Source organism: Sparus aurata, chromosome 9 (assembly GCF_900880675.1).
Source record: "Sparus aurata chromosome 9, fSpaAur1.1, whole genome shotgun sequence".
Classification (NCBI taxonomy): domain Eukaryota; kingdom Metazoa; phylum Chordata; class Actinopteri; order Spariformes; family Sparidae; genus Sparus; species Sparus aurata.
Window position 1 is genome coordinate 21634010 of NC_044195.1, and position 22134 is coordinate 21656143.

Consider the following 22134-nt stretch of genomic DNA (forward strand, 5'->3'; position numbering starts at 1 on the left):
AGACAGGCGCTGAGTCGTGACCAGCAAGCTGAGCAGAGAGCGGATAAACGGGCAGGTAAAGTCCAGCAGAGAACAGTGGCTCTAAGAGGATGACGACCTATTATCTTAGCTCAAACAGACCGTCTATACTGCCATACTAATGATACAGTGTTTTCCCTCCAAACACACATACAGTCTGACACCCAGTACAACAGTACTATAGTTCAGGTGCAGTTCAGTCTCATGTCAACAGCAGGATATATAATGCCCTTTTGTACAACAGTGGACTTTGTGTGGATATGAGCCTATCTGGTCAAACCACTCACTACAGCAGGAACTTGTTTTGTGAATTATATGTATAGGTATTAGACCTTTTCAACATATTTTTATGTGGTTATTTCTGAATTATAAAGGTTTTCAAAAATATGTCTGTCTTACATCAAAAGGCTTCCACAAGATCTCAATCTACTTCTTCATCAAAGTCCTTCAATAGAATATGCTCCCACTGTGATATTAAACTATCCTCACCATGTAGACCTCTGGGCTACTACTACAGAGCAGCAGGGTTGGTCAATCGTCAGTCAAATGTGTCAAACATTCACAGGTTCCAGCTTCTTATGTGAGGATGTGGTGCTTTTCTATAATGGTGTATTGAATACTTCTGGCTTTGGTACTGCTGGTCGGAAATAGGTCTGGTTAATATATCACATTTATTTTATTAAGCAAAACATTTGGTTTGGTTTTTGCATGTGCAAAATGTCTACTGTATGAAAATACAGTTATTGCAACACAGACAAAAATGTTACCTTTAGTAAAAAAAATAATGTTGATGATCCATGTGTGCTATTTCATCACAGCTGACCGTCACGACAGCTCTTTGTAACCGTGATGAAATAGTTGATATACTCACAAGTGACTTGAAAAAGCTGTCAAGCTTGATAGACCATTGATTTGAATTTATTTCTTAATCAATTTTGCCACAAGATGTTTGTCGATTCTATGTGATGCAATAAAGTATTTGTGTCTTAACAAATTGTGAGGCAAAGTGATTCCAGTATTTTGTAAGTGCCATTTTAAGAGTTTTTTAAATCGAATTTATTTTGGCCATGATAAATATGACATAAAATCTTCACATCGTCCCATGCCTAATTTTACTTCATTCAGTCTGTCCCTGTAAGGAAGCTAATGTCTTGTCAAGAAACAAAAACAGCAGGATCGCAGAAATAGCACACAGTGTTTTGCTGTCCTGCTTTTGAAACTTACTATTGAAATATACTGGGACTGTTCTTTTATCATCCCGCCTCTACTGTCTTGCACATCAAGTCCTAAAAGATAGTCATGCCTTAGTCTTTCTGCATTATGGAGCGAAATGACTACTACTCTCGATTCCAAATTTGCCCTCAAATCCCAGAAGGCAAATTTGGAATGGTATTTTCCCTACATCATGATATGATCACTTCAGTAGATTGCCATACAATATAAATTTAAGCATTTAAAAAAAAATTATAAATACCCATCTTTTTTCTAAATTCAGTAAGTCCAACATAGAATTGTGCATTAGAGGTTAACTAAAACTAGCTAATAATGGAGGGTTGGAAACAGAAGCACTCACTGAAATTAACTGAAGGAGGTGAGAGTCTGTGCCACACTGAAATCAACCAGTCATACTGTACAGCAGAGCAATGTCAAAGCTTTCAGCACTCCCATGTGAACCAGCTGCCTGCGGCTCAGGGATTTTACAGTTAATCTAACCAAAACAAAAGATTCATACATGTCCAGCAAACCAGCGCTCCGACGATGGCAGCAGAATTTAGCACCATGGGCCGCTTTCCAAACATAATCTGAGATTGTTTGAAAATCTTACACAGCAAGCACATGTGATCCTCTGTCACATGGTAACAAAGGCCAAACCATATAAACAAAAGCGAGTTACAGGTTTGACAGAATGTTTCTCCTAAATCTGCTAATTTGGGCTTGAGTTATAATACGATATTACATGAGTTGTTGTTTACATGTTTTAAATGGCTAAAGCTAAAATGTGTTGCACACTCTCTGTAAAGGTGAATCATAGTGCAGCTACTAAATCCTATAAGTTCAACAACATAACTACAACCGCAGTGATTTATCAAATTATCTGCTTATTAATAAAACCATTTCATAACAGGTGAATTGATCCTTTTTCAAACAAAAACACTCAAAACTCAGTGGTTTTGGCTTCTCAAATGTAAGGAGTTGATGCTTTTATTAGTCAGTTGAGATAAATTATACATAAACACATTTTCTGATTCACGTCAGAGTGCGGGAACTGTAACAGCCTTCTCCCCCGTCCCCCCTTTTTTATAGACTGATAGACTGATTTAGAAAATCTTCTACATATTAGCTGGTTATGAAAGCACTGTTATCTGAGGCCCTCAACCCAAATGTCGTGTTGAAATCTCCTGACGTGCATTGCAATATCAAGGATTGCCAGTATGATATTAAAGTCATTAGCTTGGGCAATACACCCTGTGATTCTCAACCCATGTTGCAATCAGTTTTGAAAGCACCGATTCATTTACAAAACAGGGGAGTACACACATTATGCTGCTCCACCTCTTCAGAGCTCTCAGAGGAACAGTGTGAACTCGTGTTTGGCTGACGGAGAGACAAGGCTCCGAGTGCGGGGGGAGGACAGGGTGGGGGGTTCGTACTGTACATCATGGAGACAGCCAACACACAGACAGACCTCATACCTGGCAGTGCAGTGAGTCAGCAGCACTGTCACAGCTCTCTCTGCATGACAACCACATATCCAGCTGATTCTCAGGGCTGATAATTATGGCTGCGCTCGTGATGATTTATATACACACACCACAAGCAAATGGCAACAAACAGGAAAGAAATATAATGCCTTTACGAAAAGCTTGATTTCCAAACTGGAAGAAGAGGAAGGGAAGGGGGGCTGACTGGTTGGCTGTGAGATCACTCTGGCTTTATGTGAGCAAGTACAGTGGAAAATAGTCCCCACTGCTAATCCATGGCAGACTAATTACAGCTTTGATCCCCTAGGCGTGTGCATCACTATAGGTGGGAGGGTGGCAACACACTCTGGGGCTCAATACAGTCATGGTTAGATTTGTTTTGGTTAGGAGCCATCTCAATAAGCTCGCATCTGAGGCACGCGAGTGCCCCGTAACTGAAGTATAGTGTTCGATAAGTGAATTCACCAACTCCACAACAAGATCTGATCCATTTTACGGCCTGCTGCTCATAAACAGCAGGGGCTGGACAAGATGCCATTTGTTACACTGAGCAACAGAAGAAACTCAACTCCGGGAGACACAGATTAAGTGGGTAAATGGAGTTTCTGTCTAAAATAGGCCGCAGCTCTTATGATAGCCCAGTCCCAAAACACACAGTGGCAGCGATAGAGCGAGGAAGGAGAGAGGCGAGGGGAGGATGATGATTTGAGGATGAGCAGCAGATGGCATGGAATTATCTGGATCTTCAGCTCTACATCTTTGCTCATGACGGCATCATTTGAGGGATGGTTTAGTTATCATGACCAATATCACTCAAAGGAGCATTCATGTAATTTACAGATATCAGTGTCTAAAATGTCAAAAGATCAACTAGGAAGCAACTTGGCACACATAAACTGGCTTTGCAGAGCAGAGAGGAATGAAGCAGCGATGCTGTCGGTAGATTTGAGCGCTAAACTCGGCAGCAGTAGGACCTTTATTCAGGCAAATAGTTCAAGTAATGTTACTGGAAATGTTACTGGATGAAAGGTTAAGGCGACATCAGGTCCTTGGTCTGATACTCTTAAACTGGCTATACACTGTGCACTTTCTCCTTTGTTTACTGAAGAAAATGTGAAATTACACCTCAGTTATTTGCTCATAAGCAACATGACTGACCCATGTGTGTGTTATGAGGATGTAAAGGTCCATTGTGCAGGATTTAGCACCAAATGCCTTCTCTAGTGCCAGTATTTGTTTTGTTCATTCTCGGCTACAGCAGAAACACGTGGGGCTTTTCCATACACGTGCTGGCTCAGCACATCAGCTCCGCGTGGCAAGAATTTACATGTCCTTTACAACACAGCTAACCACTTGAAAGTGTGTTTCAAACTAATGTGCTTGTCTTGAATAGTGGTCAAAGGAGCGGCTACTTTTCCTCCCCACAGTATTATCGAAGATTATTGGCGAAAAATTATCTGCTTATTCAGTGTTAAACATGCTTAATTTCCTAGCGTTTTGGTTAGTTATTAAAAAGATTTTATGGTGAAGCAGCAAAATCAGGAAATGTTGGGTTTTCACCATCAGTCTTTTAAAGGGGCAATGAGTAGGATTTTTTGTTCAAAAAGTTAAAAGCTCCAGACTCCAGTCACCTAATAGAATCGCTAGCTGCACTGCTAACTAAGCTAACTAGCTAACGGCAGCGAGATAGTTGCATATTGCACCCTTAACATGTCCCGTAAAACAGCTGAAAGTGGACACGATGAAAAACTAAACTAAATCAGATATCTCACAGTAAAACAACGCAGGGACAAACCACAGAGATTCATTAAGAAGCTACTAACGTAGTGATAGATGAACACACCAAATGCCTTTCTGTTTCCTGCACAAATATGAGTTTCGCAATCGCAACACAGCATTGTTTGAGTGAGAGACGGGGGCTCTTTAGCTGGCTGCGGTCGCATAAGTCACTGCAGACCGCTTGAAGGATGTGAGGCGGGTGCGCTTGGGCCAACTCTGGAGAGGGTCTACCTGGTGTAACATGGCGGACCCGTTCCCTGTGTAGCTATAGATGGCTCATTCTAAGGTAACAAAAACACGACAGTTCTTAGTTTCAAGTGATTATAAATGACTACAAAATGGTTATGAATATTGTGTTCAATTTCTTCCAATTTTATCTTCCATTTCTCCTCCTAAATTGTACACAGGGGACCTTTAAATCACCATGGTCCTGCTTCAAACTCACAGACGTTTGAGTGAGAAAATTAAACATACAAGCCACTAAGTGACCACTCAAGGAGCAAAGGTTACTCAGACACTTTAACTGGACCACTCTACATGACAGTGATTCACTCTACAGCAGTGCCTTTCAGCAGATCATTAGCTTTACTGAGGAGTCAGAATCAGACCCAACCAAGGACTTCATATTAAATCCAAACTCTTTATCCAACATGTACTCACTAGATGAAGGTTAGTGCATCATCAAAAAGTTGCATATCAAGCCCACTTCCGCCTATAATTTTCAAAGTAAAACAATGTCTGACAAACAAGCTGCAGCATTTTGGTGGAGTTCACCTCGAAGTGTCACAATGAAATAATATGAATTATATATTTTACATATCTCAGGAAGACACGCAATAAATGTCAAACCTTCTCACTGGTTCATCTTACAACTATGAACTAGCAGCTCGCTGTCGTGTTACCGGTGTGTCTCTACGCAGCTCTGTTAGCCCGCAGAGTGAACTGCTGCTAGCTAACGTCTCTCAGAACGTTGCCACGACAGCTTGAACCTGTGCGTCGACGTTAGCTACCTTTAGCTCGGATGGCATGCTGTTAGCGTGCCTGCTCCGGTCGGCAGCTGGTGGACACCCTCTTCCTTTAATTTCTCACCAGTCGTGACCAGGCCGAAACTGTTGACTGCCGGCCGGAGCGTCTGCTCCTCTGTGGTCCTTGCTGAAGGACGGTTACCACTTGGACAGCCCGCTAACGCTGAAGCCTCCTCATCCACATCAACAGAGCTGATGATGTTCCAAGTCAGCGTCAGCAGCAGCCCGTCACTGCGACTAACTACCTACAACATTCTGACTGTTTCACCAGCTACCAGGTGATAAAAATACTCACCCCGACTCGAGCTGGTTGTGGCAATGTCACGCGGTGGCCGTGCAAGGGAAGTAGGGGTGGTGTTAGCCCAGAGCGGTCACCCAGGTCGAGTATCTTTCCTCCCGATGCTCCCTCTCTGAGCGAGCAGTACCTCCGTATGATCTCCCCACACTGCAATGGTGCTGCTCAACCACAGCGGGACACGATTGGCCAGACTGAGCGGAACTCAGCGCGCGTTGGCAAGCAGAGAGATCCAGCGACCTGCAGGGGGAAGCAGCGGTGGGTGCGTTCACGACTGTCGGAGAACTCAGAACTTAGGCTTTGAACGCATCCTCTACATTCGCATAAATTCCCCACAGTATTAAAGAAACATAAACCACCGCCGATCTCCACTGCGTATAGACAGGATGTGTGAGTTTACAGACGTGAAATGCCCTCCAAGCAAAGCAGATTGATTGGGAAATGTATTTTTATTTGCTTTTATTCGAAACAAATACACATTTTGTGTGCTTTCATGTGTACCTTTTGTACGTGTATGTTATGTATTGTTGTACAACTAACAATAGGTGCATTCAAGTATGTGGATAATATGGTTGACAGTGTGGTTATTTATTTACTTAACAAAAAAATGAATTTAAAAAATAGGAAAAAAAAGTCAAACTATATAAAAATTAGCAATAATAATAATAATAATAATACAAAAGTGCATTCAACCATGTGGATTCAACCCAGAAATTACAAAAACCATTATCGTACACAACTGCTTCAAGTGCTGGAGCTTGTTACTCTGTTGTTGCCTCAGTAGGGATAAAAAAGACTAAAGTGCAAAAACTAAAATGAAAATGTCTAATAAGAGAATCCTGTTCTACTCCAGTGTCTAAATATATTACTCATGTTCATGCTAACCATCCCTGTTTTATTTGAATTATGTGCCACTTCACAGCACCCTTGATAAAAGGCGTATAAATCGTAGCTATCAACTCAGTAATAAGAGCAAATATTGGATTGCCAGGTTGTAAAAAAAATCCTTTTGGCGGTCGTTCAGTTTTTGTAATCTGGATTAATACAGTCAGTGTCCAATAAACCATCACATTTGCAGTCATGCATGTTCAAAAAAAGGCGGAGTGCTTCATGTGTGCAATTCTGCTGTTTGTGCCTTTAAGTTGTCCTCTTCCCTCTTATCAGAGTGCCGTCGCCCTTTTTTGCTTTCGCTTTCACGTTAGGGACTGCAGCCTGAAGGCTGAGCAGTTTTATAAAAAAACGAAAACAAGAAGAATTTGGGTACTACGCCACACCTATCGTCTTCAAAGGGGGGGTGCTCTGTAAATATATTTAACTGCAACTCGGTACCCACGAAAAGGGATTTCCATGAAGTCTACATGAAAGGTACTTCCCCAGAGTTGTCGTGCGTCATCTTTCCTGGTTGTAATTCCTCTTGTCTCGCCGTGCCTCTTTTTTGACATTTCAACATAAGGTAGGTTCTTTCATTGATCCTCTGGGTTACAGCTGCATTCCTTGTTGTGTTTTAATGATTCCGAACTCAAGCCGAACTTGTCCGATCCTGTTTGCCCTGCAGCTATCACTCCTCTTTGACCAAACTCAATGGCTCTCCGAGACCAGCAACAGCTTCAGGCCATTAATCAGATAGCAGATTCTCTCAGCAGCTGTGAACGCAGAACGCTCTTCTACCTGTGTGATAGTCTGGACCAGGACAACAGTGAGGCTCGTATGAAGGAGATGCTAATCATGAAAGTCATGCGCCACGACGCGGGTCACCTGTTGCTGAGGGAGCTCATGCTGAGACTGGGACGTTTTGATATCCTGAGGAAGGTGTGTAAGACCAGCAGAGATGAAGTGGAGAGGACTTTGACATTCAGGCAGGTTCTGCCAAGGTTCAGGTAAGAAGTCAAAATGGTCAGAAATAGTTTAACTAATCCAAGTTAACATACTTATGGTTACTAAGTAATGATGTTTTGTTTTTGTTTTTTTTTGCTTACTTTTCTCAATGTAGAGTCTTGATGTCTGATATAAGTGAAGATATGGTGGATGAAGATCTGAACAGTGTGAAATTCTTGTTGAGCAGCAGATTACCTCGTGAGAAGATAGACAAAGCAAAGGTGAAACATGTGGAAAGTTTGTACTCATTTACTGGATGTCTCATTCATTCTTGCGTGTGGGAGGGGGAGTTTTGGTGTAATATCATATGACTTTTTGCATATTAAGCTTCCATTCCCAGGGGGTATTAATGACCCTAACTTCCTCTCCTCTCTCCCGTCACAGAGTTTCCTGGATGTGATTATTGAACTCGAGAAGCTGGATGTAGTTTCACCTGAAAGAGTCGACGTTGTGGAGGAATGTTTGATTGACATTGGCAGGCTCGACCTCGCCAAAAAAGTCACTGCGTACAAGACGCCAGGTGAGACTCTTTTCACCTTCTAGATACTGAATTTGACTAAATTACCATGAATTATATCTTTACTATTTATGAATGATGTATATTTTAAAGTGTTACCATTACATATTCTTTAGACAGGAAATGCTTGGAATTGGGAAGTGAAAATGAAGGAATTTTTTTGGTGTTGTACCAAAGAAATGCTCAATGACGTACGAGAGCACATGTTATACTTAGCTCCAAAATGAAGGAAAAGAAAGTGAAACATTTTTTGTACAGAAGTAGAAGGGAAACTCAACCCATCTATAGAATAAAACCCTTTGTTCTCGTTGACCATCCACTGTCCACATACAATACTGACAATACAAAGGTATATTTCAACACAATGTTACAACAGTCATTGGTTTTTCTGTCCCAGACTTTGAGATAAACCATTTAACCTTACTTTTTCCCAGGTAACTCCGTGCTTAGTGCAAACAAGTGTATAGTGCTAGTGAGGTTTATGGGGAACTACTGTAAACACAGATGGTTTCATTATTGTCTATCCATTACATTGTGCAAACAGCATTTATGTCATAATCATATGTTGAAGCAGAAATCTTGTCTGTTGCCTGTTTAAACAACCAACAAATCAGCATTGGGGAAGCTGTTTTGAAAGAATAGCTTTGCAAGCCAACTTACTTACAACTTACTTTACATTGAAAGGAGCTGAATAACAGCAAGGCTGCCCTCAGGGGAAATTTAGTTTGGTTAGCTCAAACTACCTTCTAAAAAAAAAAAAAAAAAAAAAAAAAAAAAAGGTAAAAGGTCAGATTATAAACCACATAACTCCTGCCCCCAAAAAACACCTGTCTCTTCATGGTAAAGTTTAAGCAATAGTTTTGAATTACAATAGACATAAAAAGTGATAAAATGAGAATAAAGAAATCTATCCTGTCCCTTCCTTCATAGTGCAAAATAGTAGTTTCAGTAGTTAACCACACAAATAATAACAAAAAAGTAATTAATGCACTTGAATCACTAGCAAATATTAATGAAGTTAAACAACTTGTTTAATTAAATAGTGTTTCACTACCGCGGGGCCACCCACAGGCTTGCTTGTGCCCAGGACAAAAACTGATCTCCAATGTCTTTTTCACAACACAAGAACATACAGAGGGAGTGTTTAGATTGATTCTCAAGCAAGCATTTAAAAATGTTTAAACGATCTTGTATGACTTGTATTTACTTGTATCTCTGTCTGCGTGCACTTTTCACAGTTGTGACATCTGAACAACATCCGCCTCAACAGCAAAGGCTCAGAGCTCCTGTGAGTATGAGTGTAAAAACTTAACATTTACTGAATATGTCTACTCTCTCGTATAACTAACACTATCAAAAAACATCTTCTCCTTAGCATCCCTTCTCCGCTTCAAATACCTCCCATCATTTCCAGCCAACAAGACGAGAACAGTCCCGTCACAGCGGTAAGACAACAAGTTAACCTCATGTGTTTGCCAGGGATACTGTAGGGGAAACATGCGCGTTCTGAGCAGAGCATTGAGCAAATATTATTTCACAAAGCATTTGGAAAGCCCCAAACCTTCTCGTTGTCTTTCACTTTGATTTAATTTTTGTTGTTTTGCTCTTCATCAGCGACAGGAAACATACCAATGTCCGTATACAGAGAGCAGAGCTGTCAGGTAAGGTCTTCACTCACTGTTGGTGCAATTTCTTTCTGTATATTTGAGCTGAGTTTATTTAATGAAGTGCATCCGTGAAAATGCTTTTGCTTGTTCCTTTGCATTACAGAGTCAACAAGATTGTTACAGATTTAACACCAATCCCAGAGGAGTTTGTGTTATCATAGACTGCGTGGGTAATGACGGAGGTGAGACACAAAACACTTTTGGACCTACAGCCCAGTGGTGGCAAAAATAATCACATCTTTTACTTAAAGGACAAGCACACCCACAAATGAAAATTCAGTGCCGATGGAGAGTCCGGTGAAGTTTTGTAGTCAACGACACCATTTGTGGAGCTTCACAGCAACACAGCGATACAACTGAAGTAGAGGCGGATTTGTTTTATAATATCAAAGCTTGTCTGGCATAATCCAAGTCTCTAGAAGTGCAGAGATCCCAAATTGATTTGTAAAGATATTATTTACACCTTACACTTTTTAAAGCTGAAATCTTCATTTCAGCCGCTAAGCTGAAAGCATTAGCGTGCACTCCATGCACTCCATCTGAAGCGGGTGCATAAAGTCAACTCGCTGTCAAGGGTGGATTACTGGGGACAAGCTGCATGGAGCCATTTTATGTTGGTTTTTTTTACATTTATAAACAAGTACCCAGCCGCTTCAGTTGTTAAAGAGAATGCTGCAACACAGTTTTGCTGTGAAGCTCCAGAAAAGTTTGTGGACAATCAAACTTCACCTGACTCTCCAACATGAGGTTGAGTAGATAAGACAGAATTTTCATTTTTGAGTGAACTTATCCTTTAAATACCAATGTCAGTTGAACAATACTTCTTACTCAGCATCAGAAATGGCCCTTGATTGGTATATTATGTAATTCCTAATAGATTGTTTGTACTGATGCAGATTTTGACTGCTACTAAAAAATAAGGTAGTTCAGTCAGGTGGTTTCCAACCTCGGGGTTCGCCCCCCACCAAATGATCACAAGATGAAGTCATGACAGAATTAATGAGGAAACAAGTAAAATATATATTTTTTCCGCCTGAAACTGTATTATAATAAAACCATGAGAGGCGTTTGAGGGGAAGTCTCTCTTCAGTGGAACTGCAAACAACTCAAAGACATGAAAGTCCTGAACTATTCCCGACAATGTGCTTTTATGTTTTATGAAAACTGTCAACCTGAAAATGAGTAGTAACTTTAGCCAGTGTTGTATAAATTACCAAAAGTCATACTTGTGTAAAAGTAAATATAGTGTGTTGAGATATAATTTAGGTAAAAGTGAAAGTTACGCATACAAACAGCACTTGAGTAAACGTCTTACAGTATGTGATATCTTCATAACTTGATAACTTAAATGTATCAAAAGTACATATAAATATCATTTACATTTTCATGTGTTGAAAATATTGTATGAAATGGGTCGACCGGTTATCGACCTGGAGAACTATCCGATATTCACGTCAACATTTGTCTGATTATTGGAATAAGACTTTATTTTTTATATGATTGTTGGTTAAGTTGATTTAAAAATGCACTCATTTGGCAATCTGCAATTTGAAAAGTTCCTAGTGACTCAAGTTATCAAGTTAATGTATTGAGTAGAAAGTAAGAAAAGTACCTGAAAGTTTCACTTAAGTACAGTGCTTGTCCGTCACTGACTGTAGCTGTATGAACAGCTATCAGGGCAAAGGCAAATAGAAAAAAACAAGTTACGGATAGGTACCTTGAATATGTGTCTTTAGAGTAGAGTACATGTAGTAAATGTAGTTACACGTATCACTGAAAGGTAAAATTTGATTTGTCTCGTAGTGTTTTTCATTCAACTTTTAATCGTCTTAATTTCAGAGGGAAACCTAAACTCTGGTTCTTCTTTCCTTATTCACTCAGACGTGTTGGAACAGACATTCAGGGCCCTCCACTTTAACGTGCTCCTCCACAAGTGGCTGAGTATTGAGGAGACCCTCTCTGCTCTCAGAGGGATAGTCAGACAGACAGAGAACTTTGAGGGTGACGGCTTTGTCTGTTGCATCATTAGCCGTGGTACGACGAATCACCTACTGGGTACCGACTCGGACAGCGTAGGTCTGCCTCTGGACAGTGTCAGACGTCTTTTCACCGCTGATTCGTGCCCCATGCTGGCCGGCAAGCCCAAACTCTTCTTCATCCAGAGGTACAGTGTCCCCGAGCCTCTGCCCTTTGCCAGGATGGAGCACCGGGATGAGGATCTGGAGACAGACGGGTGTGATGTGCTACCTAGAAGTGATATCATCCCCACAGATGCAGATGTGTTCTGGAGCCACTGCTGGACACAACAACGCCTACTGGAGCAAGGACACCATCGCTCTGTTTACGTGAAGGCGCTGACAGATTCCTTACAGAAAGGCCAAAGAAGGTACAGATATTTAAAGGGCCACTCCACGATTTTTACACATTAAAGTTAAATACTGCATATGTGGAAAAGGTAGTATAAAGCCTTCTGTGGCTCCAGATGAAGACGCATGTAATCTGATGTATCACCTCCAGTGATGTCACTCAGCGGCTAGGTTGCATTGTGGGTTACGTAGTCACCAGGTTTTGAATAGGAAGCCTACTTTATGTGGATGTAAAAGTGCACTTCTTTCAAGTCCAAGTGCACTACATTACCCATAATGCACGCTAATGTGTAAAACTGGTGGAGTTACCAAATTCAGCTTGTGTTTAGCATCAAACACTTTCCATACAGTAGGAGCTATAGACTAAACTTCTGTTTGTGTTCTGACAGGAAAACACACCTTCTTGATGTTCACACTGAAGTGAACAGGGCCATCTTTGAGCACAACGAGAGGAATCCTGGAGAAATGTACAACATCGATCTTAAGCATACTCTACGGAAAGATCTGTACTTAAAATAGAGAGTTTATCACCTCACTAAACTCTCCATACTTTCCGCCACATGTTAACACTGTATATGTCTTGCCACAGAAGAGCCTCTTTTTTTACCTTGTATACACTGACATCTGCTGGTTGTGTAAACTCAAAACAGATGCAGATGAAGAACTTAACTATTTACTGTTTGAAATTCTGTTTCTTATATATGTTTTTCACATATATATTTGGATCACAAATGTAAACGCACAAATGGAATTGTAACAATATGACCTGCACTTCACAACGCAAACAACAACAGACAGCCACAAACATACCCAATCAGAGCCTAGCAGTTGAAACAGTGTCAGTTCCTGCTAGACAAAACACATAAGAATTATATGAAGCGCAGCACGGACTCAAAACATGTTCTAATTATGCTCATCTCAGTGTACATGTAATCATACGTAACTTTTTTTGTTTTTTGACGTAGAAATGTGAATGGCCTTGTCTTGCCTAGCGCAGTGCAGCTAAAACAGGTATGCAGAGACAGTATTTTTATGTTTTAATTATTTAAATAATTTTGTATTGAAGTCAACACTACATTTGACCCATCTATCTGTCTGTCTGTCCGTCCGTCCGTCTGTCCGTCCGTCCGTCCGTCCGTCTTTACATTTTAAATTTTCCTATGTATCAATCACTTTTTCATTAGCCGTATCTTGAGTGCCTTGTCTCAGTGCCTCTCTCCGTCCTGCTAACAGAGAGCAACAGTAGCACTGTAACGTCAGTTAAGAGTTGGAGTCCGCTAAGATTAACTGTGGACTGGCTTCAGGCACAACACAGAAGATTCAATGTGAACGTATATCTGTCAGTTCACTATATATGAAGACAGGCACTACTAGCTTATATTACATATATATATAATATATAAAGGCTACCAAAGTAATGACATATTTAAGTGTCATTATAATGTAGCTAAGCTATTTTTCAGTTGCAGCTCAACAATATAGTCAAACAATTTTGTTTTTCAAAATAGAAGGAACAGATTCCTGGTAGGAATTCAGCGTACGTATACTTTTATACCTTTTAATATATGTTCTTACTTACTTTTTCACTAGAATTGTATCTATTGTGTTGTGTTTCTTGGGTTTCTACATCACAATAAAGTTAAAGAGCATGATTAAAAACGAATGACCAATATGTTGATGTGGGACACATGATGTCCAGTGCCAGCATGGTGTGAGTTCGAGAGCCAGGAGAACATGGACTCGTCCCAGCCTCCAGGACAGGAGCTGCTCCAGTTTGTGCTTTACTTTTTGCAACCTTCCTCCATCCCATCTTCACTTTCTCCTCTGTTTGTGTTGAGTAGTGCCTCAGACTACTTTTATGTTTACTGTCAGCTGAGACCCCAACAAAGTGAACGAATGATGAATTAATGGCTCTTATCTGTTCCGCTTACCCACCAACCTAGTCACACACACGTCTTCCTTCCTTAAAAAGACTTGAAATTTAAAATTTAAGGACCTAATCTCAACATTAATGGAGTATTTTTTTTTGCAGTTTTGCACTTTGACACTAAATAATGTAGTAATATGTCTGTTTTGAATTTCCTTTTTCCCCCTAAAATGTCCATAACCTTGCCTGATAGTGACCCATGCTCACACACACTTCACCTGACATTGTCCTTCAGTTTATGCACTTGAACTTAATTTATTCAAAAAGATCTGTACTTACGATAGAGAGTTTATCACCATCACTTTCACTAAACTCTCGATGCTGTCAGCCACATACGTTAACGCTCACAATGGTGTTTTGCTCTCACTGTAGTGTTTTCGATTGAGCACCCCAGTGTTCAATTAGGTTTTACTGAAGTGAATCCATTTGATGGATTGTCTCCGACTGTGTGAATGTGTAGGTTAATACAGGATTATAATATCGTTGCCCCATCAATAGGGCAGGAGTAGATCTGACTATAATGACATCTTTGTATTCCATCAAACTAATATGTGGCTTGGATATATTCTTACAGTGTGTATGACAGTTTTAGCGTTATTCTTTCAGTCGACCTCCTGCGGTGTCAGGCGGACTTGGAAGCAAATAAAAGATGAATATATTTCAAACATACTTAATAGTGGTAACAACAACATTAATGATAGCTGCGATACGTCCCCGTAAAGCCAGGGGACAAGGGGAGGAACATAGTCAATTGAAAACTGTGAGGAAGATGAAGGAAAAGGGGATGCAGATTACTTTTATGTGTACTGTCAGCCGAGACCCCAACAAAGTAAACAACTGATGAACTGATGGCTCCTATCTGTCCCGCTCACCCACCAGCCTACAGTCATACAGACGTCTTCCTTCCTTATAAAGACTTGAAATTTGAATCATTGAATCAACCATTCATTTCACACAGGAAACCTATAACGTAAGAGGACATGTTGGTAAATTAACATTATGTGTGCGACATTTATTAATAAGTCCACACTAAAGCCAATGTCCCAGCATACTCGTTTTCTTTTTTATGAACTATATTGAAAAACAAACATACAAACACATCAGACATGTACTACATATAACGGAACAGAAAAATAAGACATTAATAATGAATCACTGCAAATTGAATCTGCTTGGGGTTGTAAAGAAAAATAAAGAAGGAACAAATAAAAGGTGCAAAACAACAAATCATTAAAAATTGTTGTACAGCTTCAAGGTTTTGTTCCTTTTTTTGAGTGCCAGAGTTTTAATACACTCTTCAAATTTGCACAGTTAGCCTATAACTGTTCAATTATTATGTGCCACATATCTGGAACAAACTCCCAGAAAACTGCAGGTCCGCTCCAACTCTCACCCCCATTAAATCAAGGCTGAAGACCTTTCTGTTTGCCACTGCCTTTCATTGAAGCAATTTCAAGGCTTTGAACTGCACTGTTACTTTTATTTTCTAGTATTGTCTCGTTTAAACCTTTTCTATTTATTGTAGCCTTCTTTCCCATTTCCCAACTTGTTTTAGTGTTTTGTGTCTTCCTACTGGTTTTCAATGTATTTTAAATGCAATTTCAAAGTTTTTTAATCAAAACACTTTGGAAATGTTGGGAAATTATTTGTGTGTGTGAAATTTACACAGTAAAGCCAATGTCCCTGCATGTAGTCCTGGTGGTTGTCATTTTTAAGAGCTTTATTGAAAAACAATCAAACATACAAACACATCGGACATGTACTACATATAATGGGACAGTTAATTAAAAATTCAAATAAATAATGACTGCAAATTGAATCTGCTTGGGAAGAAATTAAAGGTACAAAACACCACATTGATGACAGGATTTTTGTGCAGCTTCAATGTTTTGATCCTTTTTTGAAAGTCCCAGTTTTTATATATTATTTAATATCGCTACAGTAAGCCTTTAAATTGAGAGGAAATGTTGGTAAATTAACATTTGTGCGTGTGAGATTTACCCCACATTATCAATAAATCTTCACCAAAGCCAGTGTCCCTGCCCGTAGCCCAGCCTGAGCTGCACGCAGCTCTGTGCCTCTGACAGCAGGAGGCAGGCGAGCTTTATGAGGCTGTCAGCGCGCACGCACGCACACACACACGCCGTGTGCTCGTGGGCGCGCGCGGCCGGGGCTCGCTGTTGCTATGATGCAATGGCGACTGCGCCGTGGGAAGCGAGCGAGGAGTTGAATGAGTTCCCTCCACAGTTAGAGTGAAGCAGCCGCCGACAGCCAGGACACCGCGGGGACGCACAGCCCGGCTCGGAGACAGCGGCAGCAGCCTGTCCTTCCTCACTACATGGCCGCACGCAGTCAGGTGTGTCTGCTAGCCTCGCAGCTAGCCGTGTCATGACGGCTGTCGGAGACATTTCTCACACATCTGTACGACGTCGCAGCGAGACGAGAGGAGGAGAAGAAGCACCAACACCCTGTTCGCCCTCCTTAACCGACACCAAGTGAGGAGGGCTGCTTTTTGTATTGTATTTTCACGTCTCTGGTCGTGTTGTCCTCCTCACCTGCGACTCAGTGGACCTTATCCGCGCTCCGTGCTGGACCACCATGGCTGAGAGAACCTCCTCCGGGTTGCTAACGATGATGTTGGAGCCCACGCCGGCTGTCGCTATGACCCTGCCGGCGGAGGTCCGGGAGAAGCTGGCGGAGCTGGAGCTGGAGCTCTCTGAAGGTACGTTCACACGTAATAAACGCGCCGTGAGGCCAAAGCATGCTGTTCAATCTCCAGGCGAGGGGGGTTTAAAGATTGTTAATGACATCTATTAGAAACCACCGCCCTTTATCTGCATGACTTCATGTTTGAGAAGCATCCCCCAAAGCCCCTCCAGTCATTCCCTAAACTGAACTTCTGCTGTAGTTTTCTCCTCATGGCTGTAACTACTGCACCACAGGGAGCTGCTGAACTGAACCAACTGGTTAAAGTAGTGTCTCACTTCTTACAAGCACAACCTTTGATTAACCCCGGCGTTAGACATCACAAGTTCAAACTCCTCATACCATATTTGATCCGATGGCTATCTGCCTCGGTGGTAACAGCTGAGCTGAGCTGAGCTGACACACCCATGCTGCTGTTATGTGGCTCTTGTTTTTTCCAGAGGGTCTGTCCCTTTTAAACAAATACCATTCTCATCTCGTCTGACCAGAAGCCAGCTCCGTAATGGTCTCTGACTCTGAATCATAAAATCACAAAAGGTCATCAGCAAAGTTGAGACAGTGAAAAACATTCATACACTGCCAACCAAAGGCAACATGGCTTTTTTTTTTAAAACAAGAAGTATCTTGCATAGATGAAAGTTTTTCCAAGAATGTGACATGATGTCTTTGTAGTATTTTTCAGCTGGTAGGTATAATAGTTGAGGGACTTGTTTTATTCAGTTTTTGTATTCTGTAGGTGTTGAAAACATCTGAAATATGAAAAATAGCCAAAATCTGATAGATTGTTTATAGGGGCACAATGTCATTTTGGAGAAGAAATTTAAATTATTCATGAATTAATAACACAGTAACTGAATAAATAAGCTGTTCTTGTAGGAAAATAAGGTCTCCAGGAAACTGAAACTAGAAAGGTGGCAGGATCCGCCACAAAGTGAAAACAAAGTGAAACTATTTTCTTTGTTAAAGGCCAGTTCGTTTATCCAATCATGAAAGCAAAGAGTTTGTTTATTTAGTTTGTTAAGGCATAAAAAAAAAATCAGTCAGTGAATGAAGATATTTCTCTTCTGATTAAAATATATTCCCCAAAACTACATAGTGTTCCTTTTAAAAATTGATTTCTTGGGTTTTGATTTGAACATTAAACATTTGATTTGATGTTTTCTTAATCTATGAAACCCACAGATATTTAAACAAGTCTCTAAAGCCGAACTATTATATCTACCTGCTGACAGAGATACGAAGGCAACATGTACCTGTACAAAGTCCTGTACAATACGAAAGCAGTGTTTACTGATATGATTTATTAAGAGGAAATACTAGATGCAACATTTATGTAGCTGATTGTACTAATTCAACTCAACAGATTTTAGCCTCTCTGGAGCCCTGTGTAAAAATAAAACAGGAAACTGCACCTTTTTTTTTTTACCTGTCAACTGAAACCTGCATGATTTGTCCTTTTCCCTTCATACTTAGTGCTGAAAGGACTTGATGTCTAACTGTAGTCCCTCAGCAGCGCTGTACAGCCAGATTAAATAAAGCTGAGCTCATCCTGCTGCTTGCTTGAAATCCTTAAATGCAGAGTTTCAGTGCACTGTAAATAAGAGGCTGCTTGTTTTCTCAAAGCTTTTCTTGTGTTTTTTTTTTCCTTTTCTATCTCAGTTCAATGAGACTCATTGTTTGACTATGCTCCTTCCCTTTGAGCGATTCTCACGTGGACAAAATTAGCTGAGCTGTGGTAAAGTCATAGTAATTAATGACCTACATTAAGTCTGATTAGATGTGGGATTTGACCCCAGGGTGTGACCCTGTTTCTTGCTAACTCTGAAGAAACTGCGAGACAATAACTGTAGTCCTAGAACTTGGAATAACACAAAACCCGCTGACCCGTAGTCAAATTAAAAGTCTTTGCTGTCTCCATGTTAGCTGCAGCACTAGCACCACACCAAAGTTAAGGAATAGACCAAAGGTGTACGCTTTGATAAGCACATTAGCTGCCACTGAGGCCCCTAATGGGATAGACATGTTTTCAGGAGCGGCTACCAAATTAATCTATATCTGTCCAGTTTCCTCTTCCTGCTCTCCACATGTCACATCCTGCCATGTTTGAGCTCTGATAGCAGAATCTCCCTGACCATGTCGCCTTCTGCTTCTCTTTCTGGCTTTTCTTCCACTCACACGGTCTGTTGTCTCCCTTTTGCCGGCTCTCTCAATGACTCCAAACCTCCATGTTTCCTCTGTTTTCCCCCTGATCAACGACGACAACGTGATTCTGTTTTTGGGTAGAGAGAAATCAGCCTCTATTTACCCTCTCAAATGCTATTCCTGTACGCTGCTGTGAACTCTTCAACTCACGATGATGCCCTTCGGTTGCCTCCCCATTGCATCCTGTCTCAGGATAGAATAGACGACTCTTTTTATTGGAAGGAGATGAGAGGCTGAGAAAAACCTGCAGGTTTTTCTACCCTTCTCAATGAGCTGTTCTCATAGGGATTTAAAATCAGGCACGTCTCACTGAGCGACACAGAGCTGGTTTTCAGCATGCACAAGTGTGCCAGTAGGTGTGTGTGAGTGTGCAGGAACACTGTATTATTCATGTACTAGAATAGATGTGTCATGTATGTTTACTTAAGCAGGTTAGCCGCCACAGCCATTGGAAGAACATGAATCCAGACAATCCAGCAGCTCAGCACAATAATATTCCAGCGTCAGCAGCCAAGGTCTGCTGATGTGTGAAATAAACAATCTGTGCACTCATATTGTGGTCATAACAAATCCGGTGTCCTCCAGAGATGCATTTATTTTCAATTTATCTCGCTCTGTTTTTATTTCTTCAGGAACATCGATGGTAGAATGTTTTGATTACTTTATTGTGTGGTCTGACCGTGCTGTACGGACCCGTGTCACCTTGAATGTGCAGTTGCTCTTTTTGTTTACAACTTGTCACAGTGCTGTTCTGTTATTTAATGTGTCACTTTACTGTGGTGACCTGGAGCCCGTCTAATGAAGCAGGATTACTATATAATCTGGATACCTTCACTAAATGTGGAAAATGAGCTCAAAGTAAGTCAAGAGCTTTTTCAGGTTTTAAGGCTAAGAAAATCTGGCTTTGAATATTTAGCATTTAGTTGAGAAAAACATCTTTAGGAATTATGTATTTAAGGAATCATGTGACATATGTGAAATATGCCTTATTTAGTTTGGACTAGGATTAAACAAACAAAATCCAGTTACCTGGTGCATGTGAGAGGTGCTGGTAGTTGAATTCTGTTCTCCCCATGCTGCCAGTCTTTGTGCGAACCTGAGCTATCCAGCTGCTGGTTGCAGCAACATATTGACTGTACTGGACGCAAGATTGATATCAATCCTCTCATATCACTCTTGGCAAGAAAGCAAATTATTGTATTTCCCCACATTTCAATAACAACGGTCTGCTTCATCATGACTTTGTGAGTGTGACAAAACAACCCACCAGCTGTTGTCAGAGGTGTGTTCAATCTTCAAACAGCGTCCAACTTTTTGCTGATCTTTCCAGGTTGAATGATATGTTTCCTGGAGTCAGTGTGCGATAGTGTGCAGCTGGCCTTGAGGTACGTTTCTCTCTTTTGGTCGTTGTGTCAGAGGTGTTACCCAATCAGAAGTGGCGTGTAAATAAACCCTACTCTATTAAAAAGGTAGATGAGTGCACTTGTAACACAACAGGGTGTTCAATGCACAAAAGTTTAGGTTAAATAAAGGTTTTGCTATGTTTTGTAGAGGCTGATCATGCCTGAGATCCTGAATGAAATGATACCAAATGCTGATTGATGCGCGGAAGTGTTCTTATTTAGACTCGCCCACTTCAAACCAGTGATGGGCGCTCAAGACGAAAACATAGACATCCCTCTCAGACATGTTTGATAAGCAAAAATTAAATTGTGTGTTCGTGGTAGACTCTGCCACTCGCTGGAAAAAGCTGATTGAGGAAAATTTGTTTTAAGTACCTTTTTAATCAGTTCAGTCTGGCTACTAGCTTGGCACTTCTGCAAGACTACAATGCTACTAGACAGACATTACCGCCCCCCCAACTCTACACATCAGTTATTGTGGAGGGTTCGAGGTATTTCTCAGCTGACCTGGATGCAGATGAGCGGCCAAAAGATGGGCCATAAAGGAGGGCAAGAAGACGGATGATCCCCATTATCTCCTGCAGGGAGGAAAGAGGGAGAGACATGTCTGCTGAGTAATTCATATGCTCACTCTATCATTCCCTGGTTTTCTTCCCTCCTCCTTTGTTTGCCCTGTAAACCCTCTGATTACAAAGTCATTTTTAGTCCAGTGCTGGTGTTTGCTGGGAAACTGCCAAACCCCTGGCTGGTCATTCATTCCGCTTGTTTTGCCTGCTCCCATTCAGCAAACATTTACAGAGGAGCATTGCAGGTTTTTGGTAGTTTAAATGGTGCTGGACTTATTTCTAGCAATTGGAAATGGTTGTAGATTTTGTAGAAGGTTCTAGGTGTTTGAAAGATATCCAGTGGCAAATATGTTTTGCAAACTTTCTGAAAATTAATAATTCAAAACATTATTTATCATAGGTCATTTTGTCTGGTCAGACACTGTTTTCACTTGTTCCATCTCTTATCTGTATCCTCATGTCTGCTGCTGCAATGACCCAGTTCCCCCATGGAGATCATTACAGCCTCTCGTTATCTAATCGCATAGATAAGGTGAGACTTTATTCACTGTATACCTGTGGGTAAAGAGGCCATCAGGCAGACTGCTGTCAAGTGGTAACATTAGTAATGACACAGTGAATATTAAACTTACACATGGCTGTCAACCTCTGGCAATGGTGGAGGGTTGATGGATTAAAGTACAGTGGTGTGTATTGTATCGCTGTTAATGGACCACAGTAACTCTGAATCCAAACTTTTGAAGGTTCACATGAGCCTCCAAAGTTATCACGTCATTCTTATCTCTTTGCAGCATTAACAGGGAGATCCCTTAGATCAAAACAAGCGCTCTTAATTTGTGCCTAAACTGAAATGACAAGATTGCAGAAAGAAATCTATGAAAACCTCTATAATGAAGCTACCAAGCGCATGTGGAAATACCAGCAGCATGACCACAAATATAACCATATCTCAGTGCTTATACAGTGCATCACCGTACCTGATTACAGATCAGGTAATTTAATTAAAAACCTATCCCTAAGAATTGTGAGAGAAAACAGTGAGATAATTGTTTTATTCACAGTTGCAGCCATACCATACTTGAAAGC

The 22134-nt window shown here is 40.9% G+C and overlaps 3 protein-coding genes across 9 annotated transcripts in view; 2 read left to right on the plus strand and 1 right to left on the minus strand.

The window, feature by feature from the left end:
* LOC115588076 (protein FAM126B) overlaps nucleotides 1-6017 on the minus strand; it is a 48152-nt gene extending 42135 nt beyond the window's left edge. The window contains exon 1 of one of the 4 annotated variants that reach the window (XM_030428383.1): nucleotides 5820-6017. The gene's annotated coding sequence lies outside the window, so the exon portion shown is untranslated. The remainder of the gene's footprint in view (nucleotides 1-5819) is intronic. The other 3 variants (XM_030428384.1, XM_030428385.1, XM_030428386.1) reach the window with 3 other exon arrangements.
* On the plus strand, nucleotides 5374-13903 carry LOC115588078 (CASP8 and FADD-like apoptosis regulator). 2 transcript variants are annotated; one of them, XM_030428388.1, is made up of 10 exons: nucleotides 5374-5802; nucleotides 7375-7696; nucleotides 7810-7915; nucleotides 8079-8214; nucleotides 9450-9499; nucleotides 9587-9656; nucleotides 9826-9872; nucleotides 9982-10060; nucleotides 11760-12264; nucleotides 12634-13903. In XM_030428388.1, the coding sequence occupies exons 2-10, from the start codon at nucleotides 7401-7403 to the stop codon at nucleotides 12761-12763; spliced, it is 1419 nt and encodes a 472-aa protein (XP_030284248.1). In that variant the 5' UTR covers nucleotides 5374-5802; nucleotides 7375-7400; the 3' UTR covers nucleotides 12764-13903. The 2 variants fall into 2 exon arrangements, with proteins under 2 accessions (XP_030284248.1, XP_030284247.1); XM_030428387.1 differs by lacking the exon at nucleotides 5374-5802 and adding an exon at nucleotides 6168-7272.
* Nucleotides 13904-16332: 2429 nt separating this feature from the next.
* The window catches only part of LOC115588075 (disco-interacting protein 2 homolog A), a 103478-nt gene continuing 97676 nt past the window's right edge, over nucleotides 16333-22134 (plus strand). For all 3 annotated transcript variants that reach the window (XM_030428378.1, XM_030428379.1, XM_030428380.1), the window contains exon 1: nucleotides 16333-16893. In XM_030428378.1, coding sequence (XP_030284238.1) covers nucleotides 16770-16893 — 124 coding nt within the window. In that variant the 5' untranslated portion in view covers nucleotides 16333-16769. The remainder of the gene's footprint in view (nucleotides 16894-22134) is intronic.

Bases quoted from the DNA above. Each gene is read 5' to 3' on its own strand.
- LOC115588078 (XM_030428388.1), top strand. From the start codon at position 7,401: ATGGCTCTCCGAGACCAGCAACAGCTTCAGGCCATTAATCAGATAGCA. The intron at 7,916-8,078 runs GTGAAACATGTG...CTCCCGTCACAG, and splicing joins AGAAGATAGACAAAGCAAAG to AGTTTCCTGGATGTGATTAT. The intron at 9,500-9,586 runs GTGAGTATGAGT...TCTTCTCCTTAG, and splicing joins AGCAAAGGCTCAGAGCTCCT to CATCCCTTCTCCGCTTCAAA.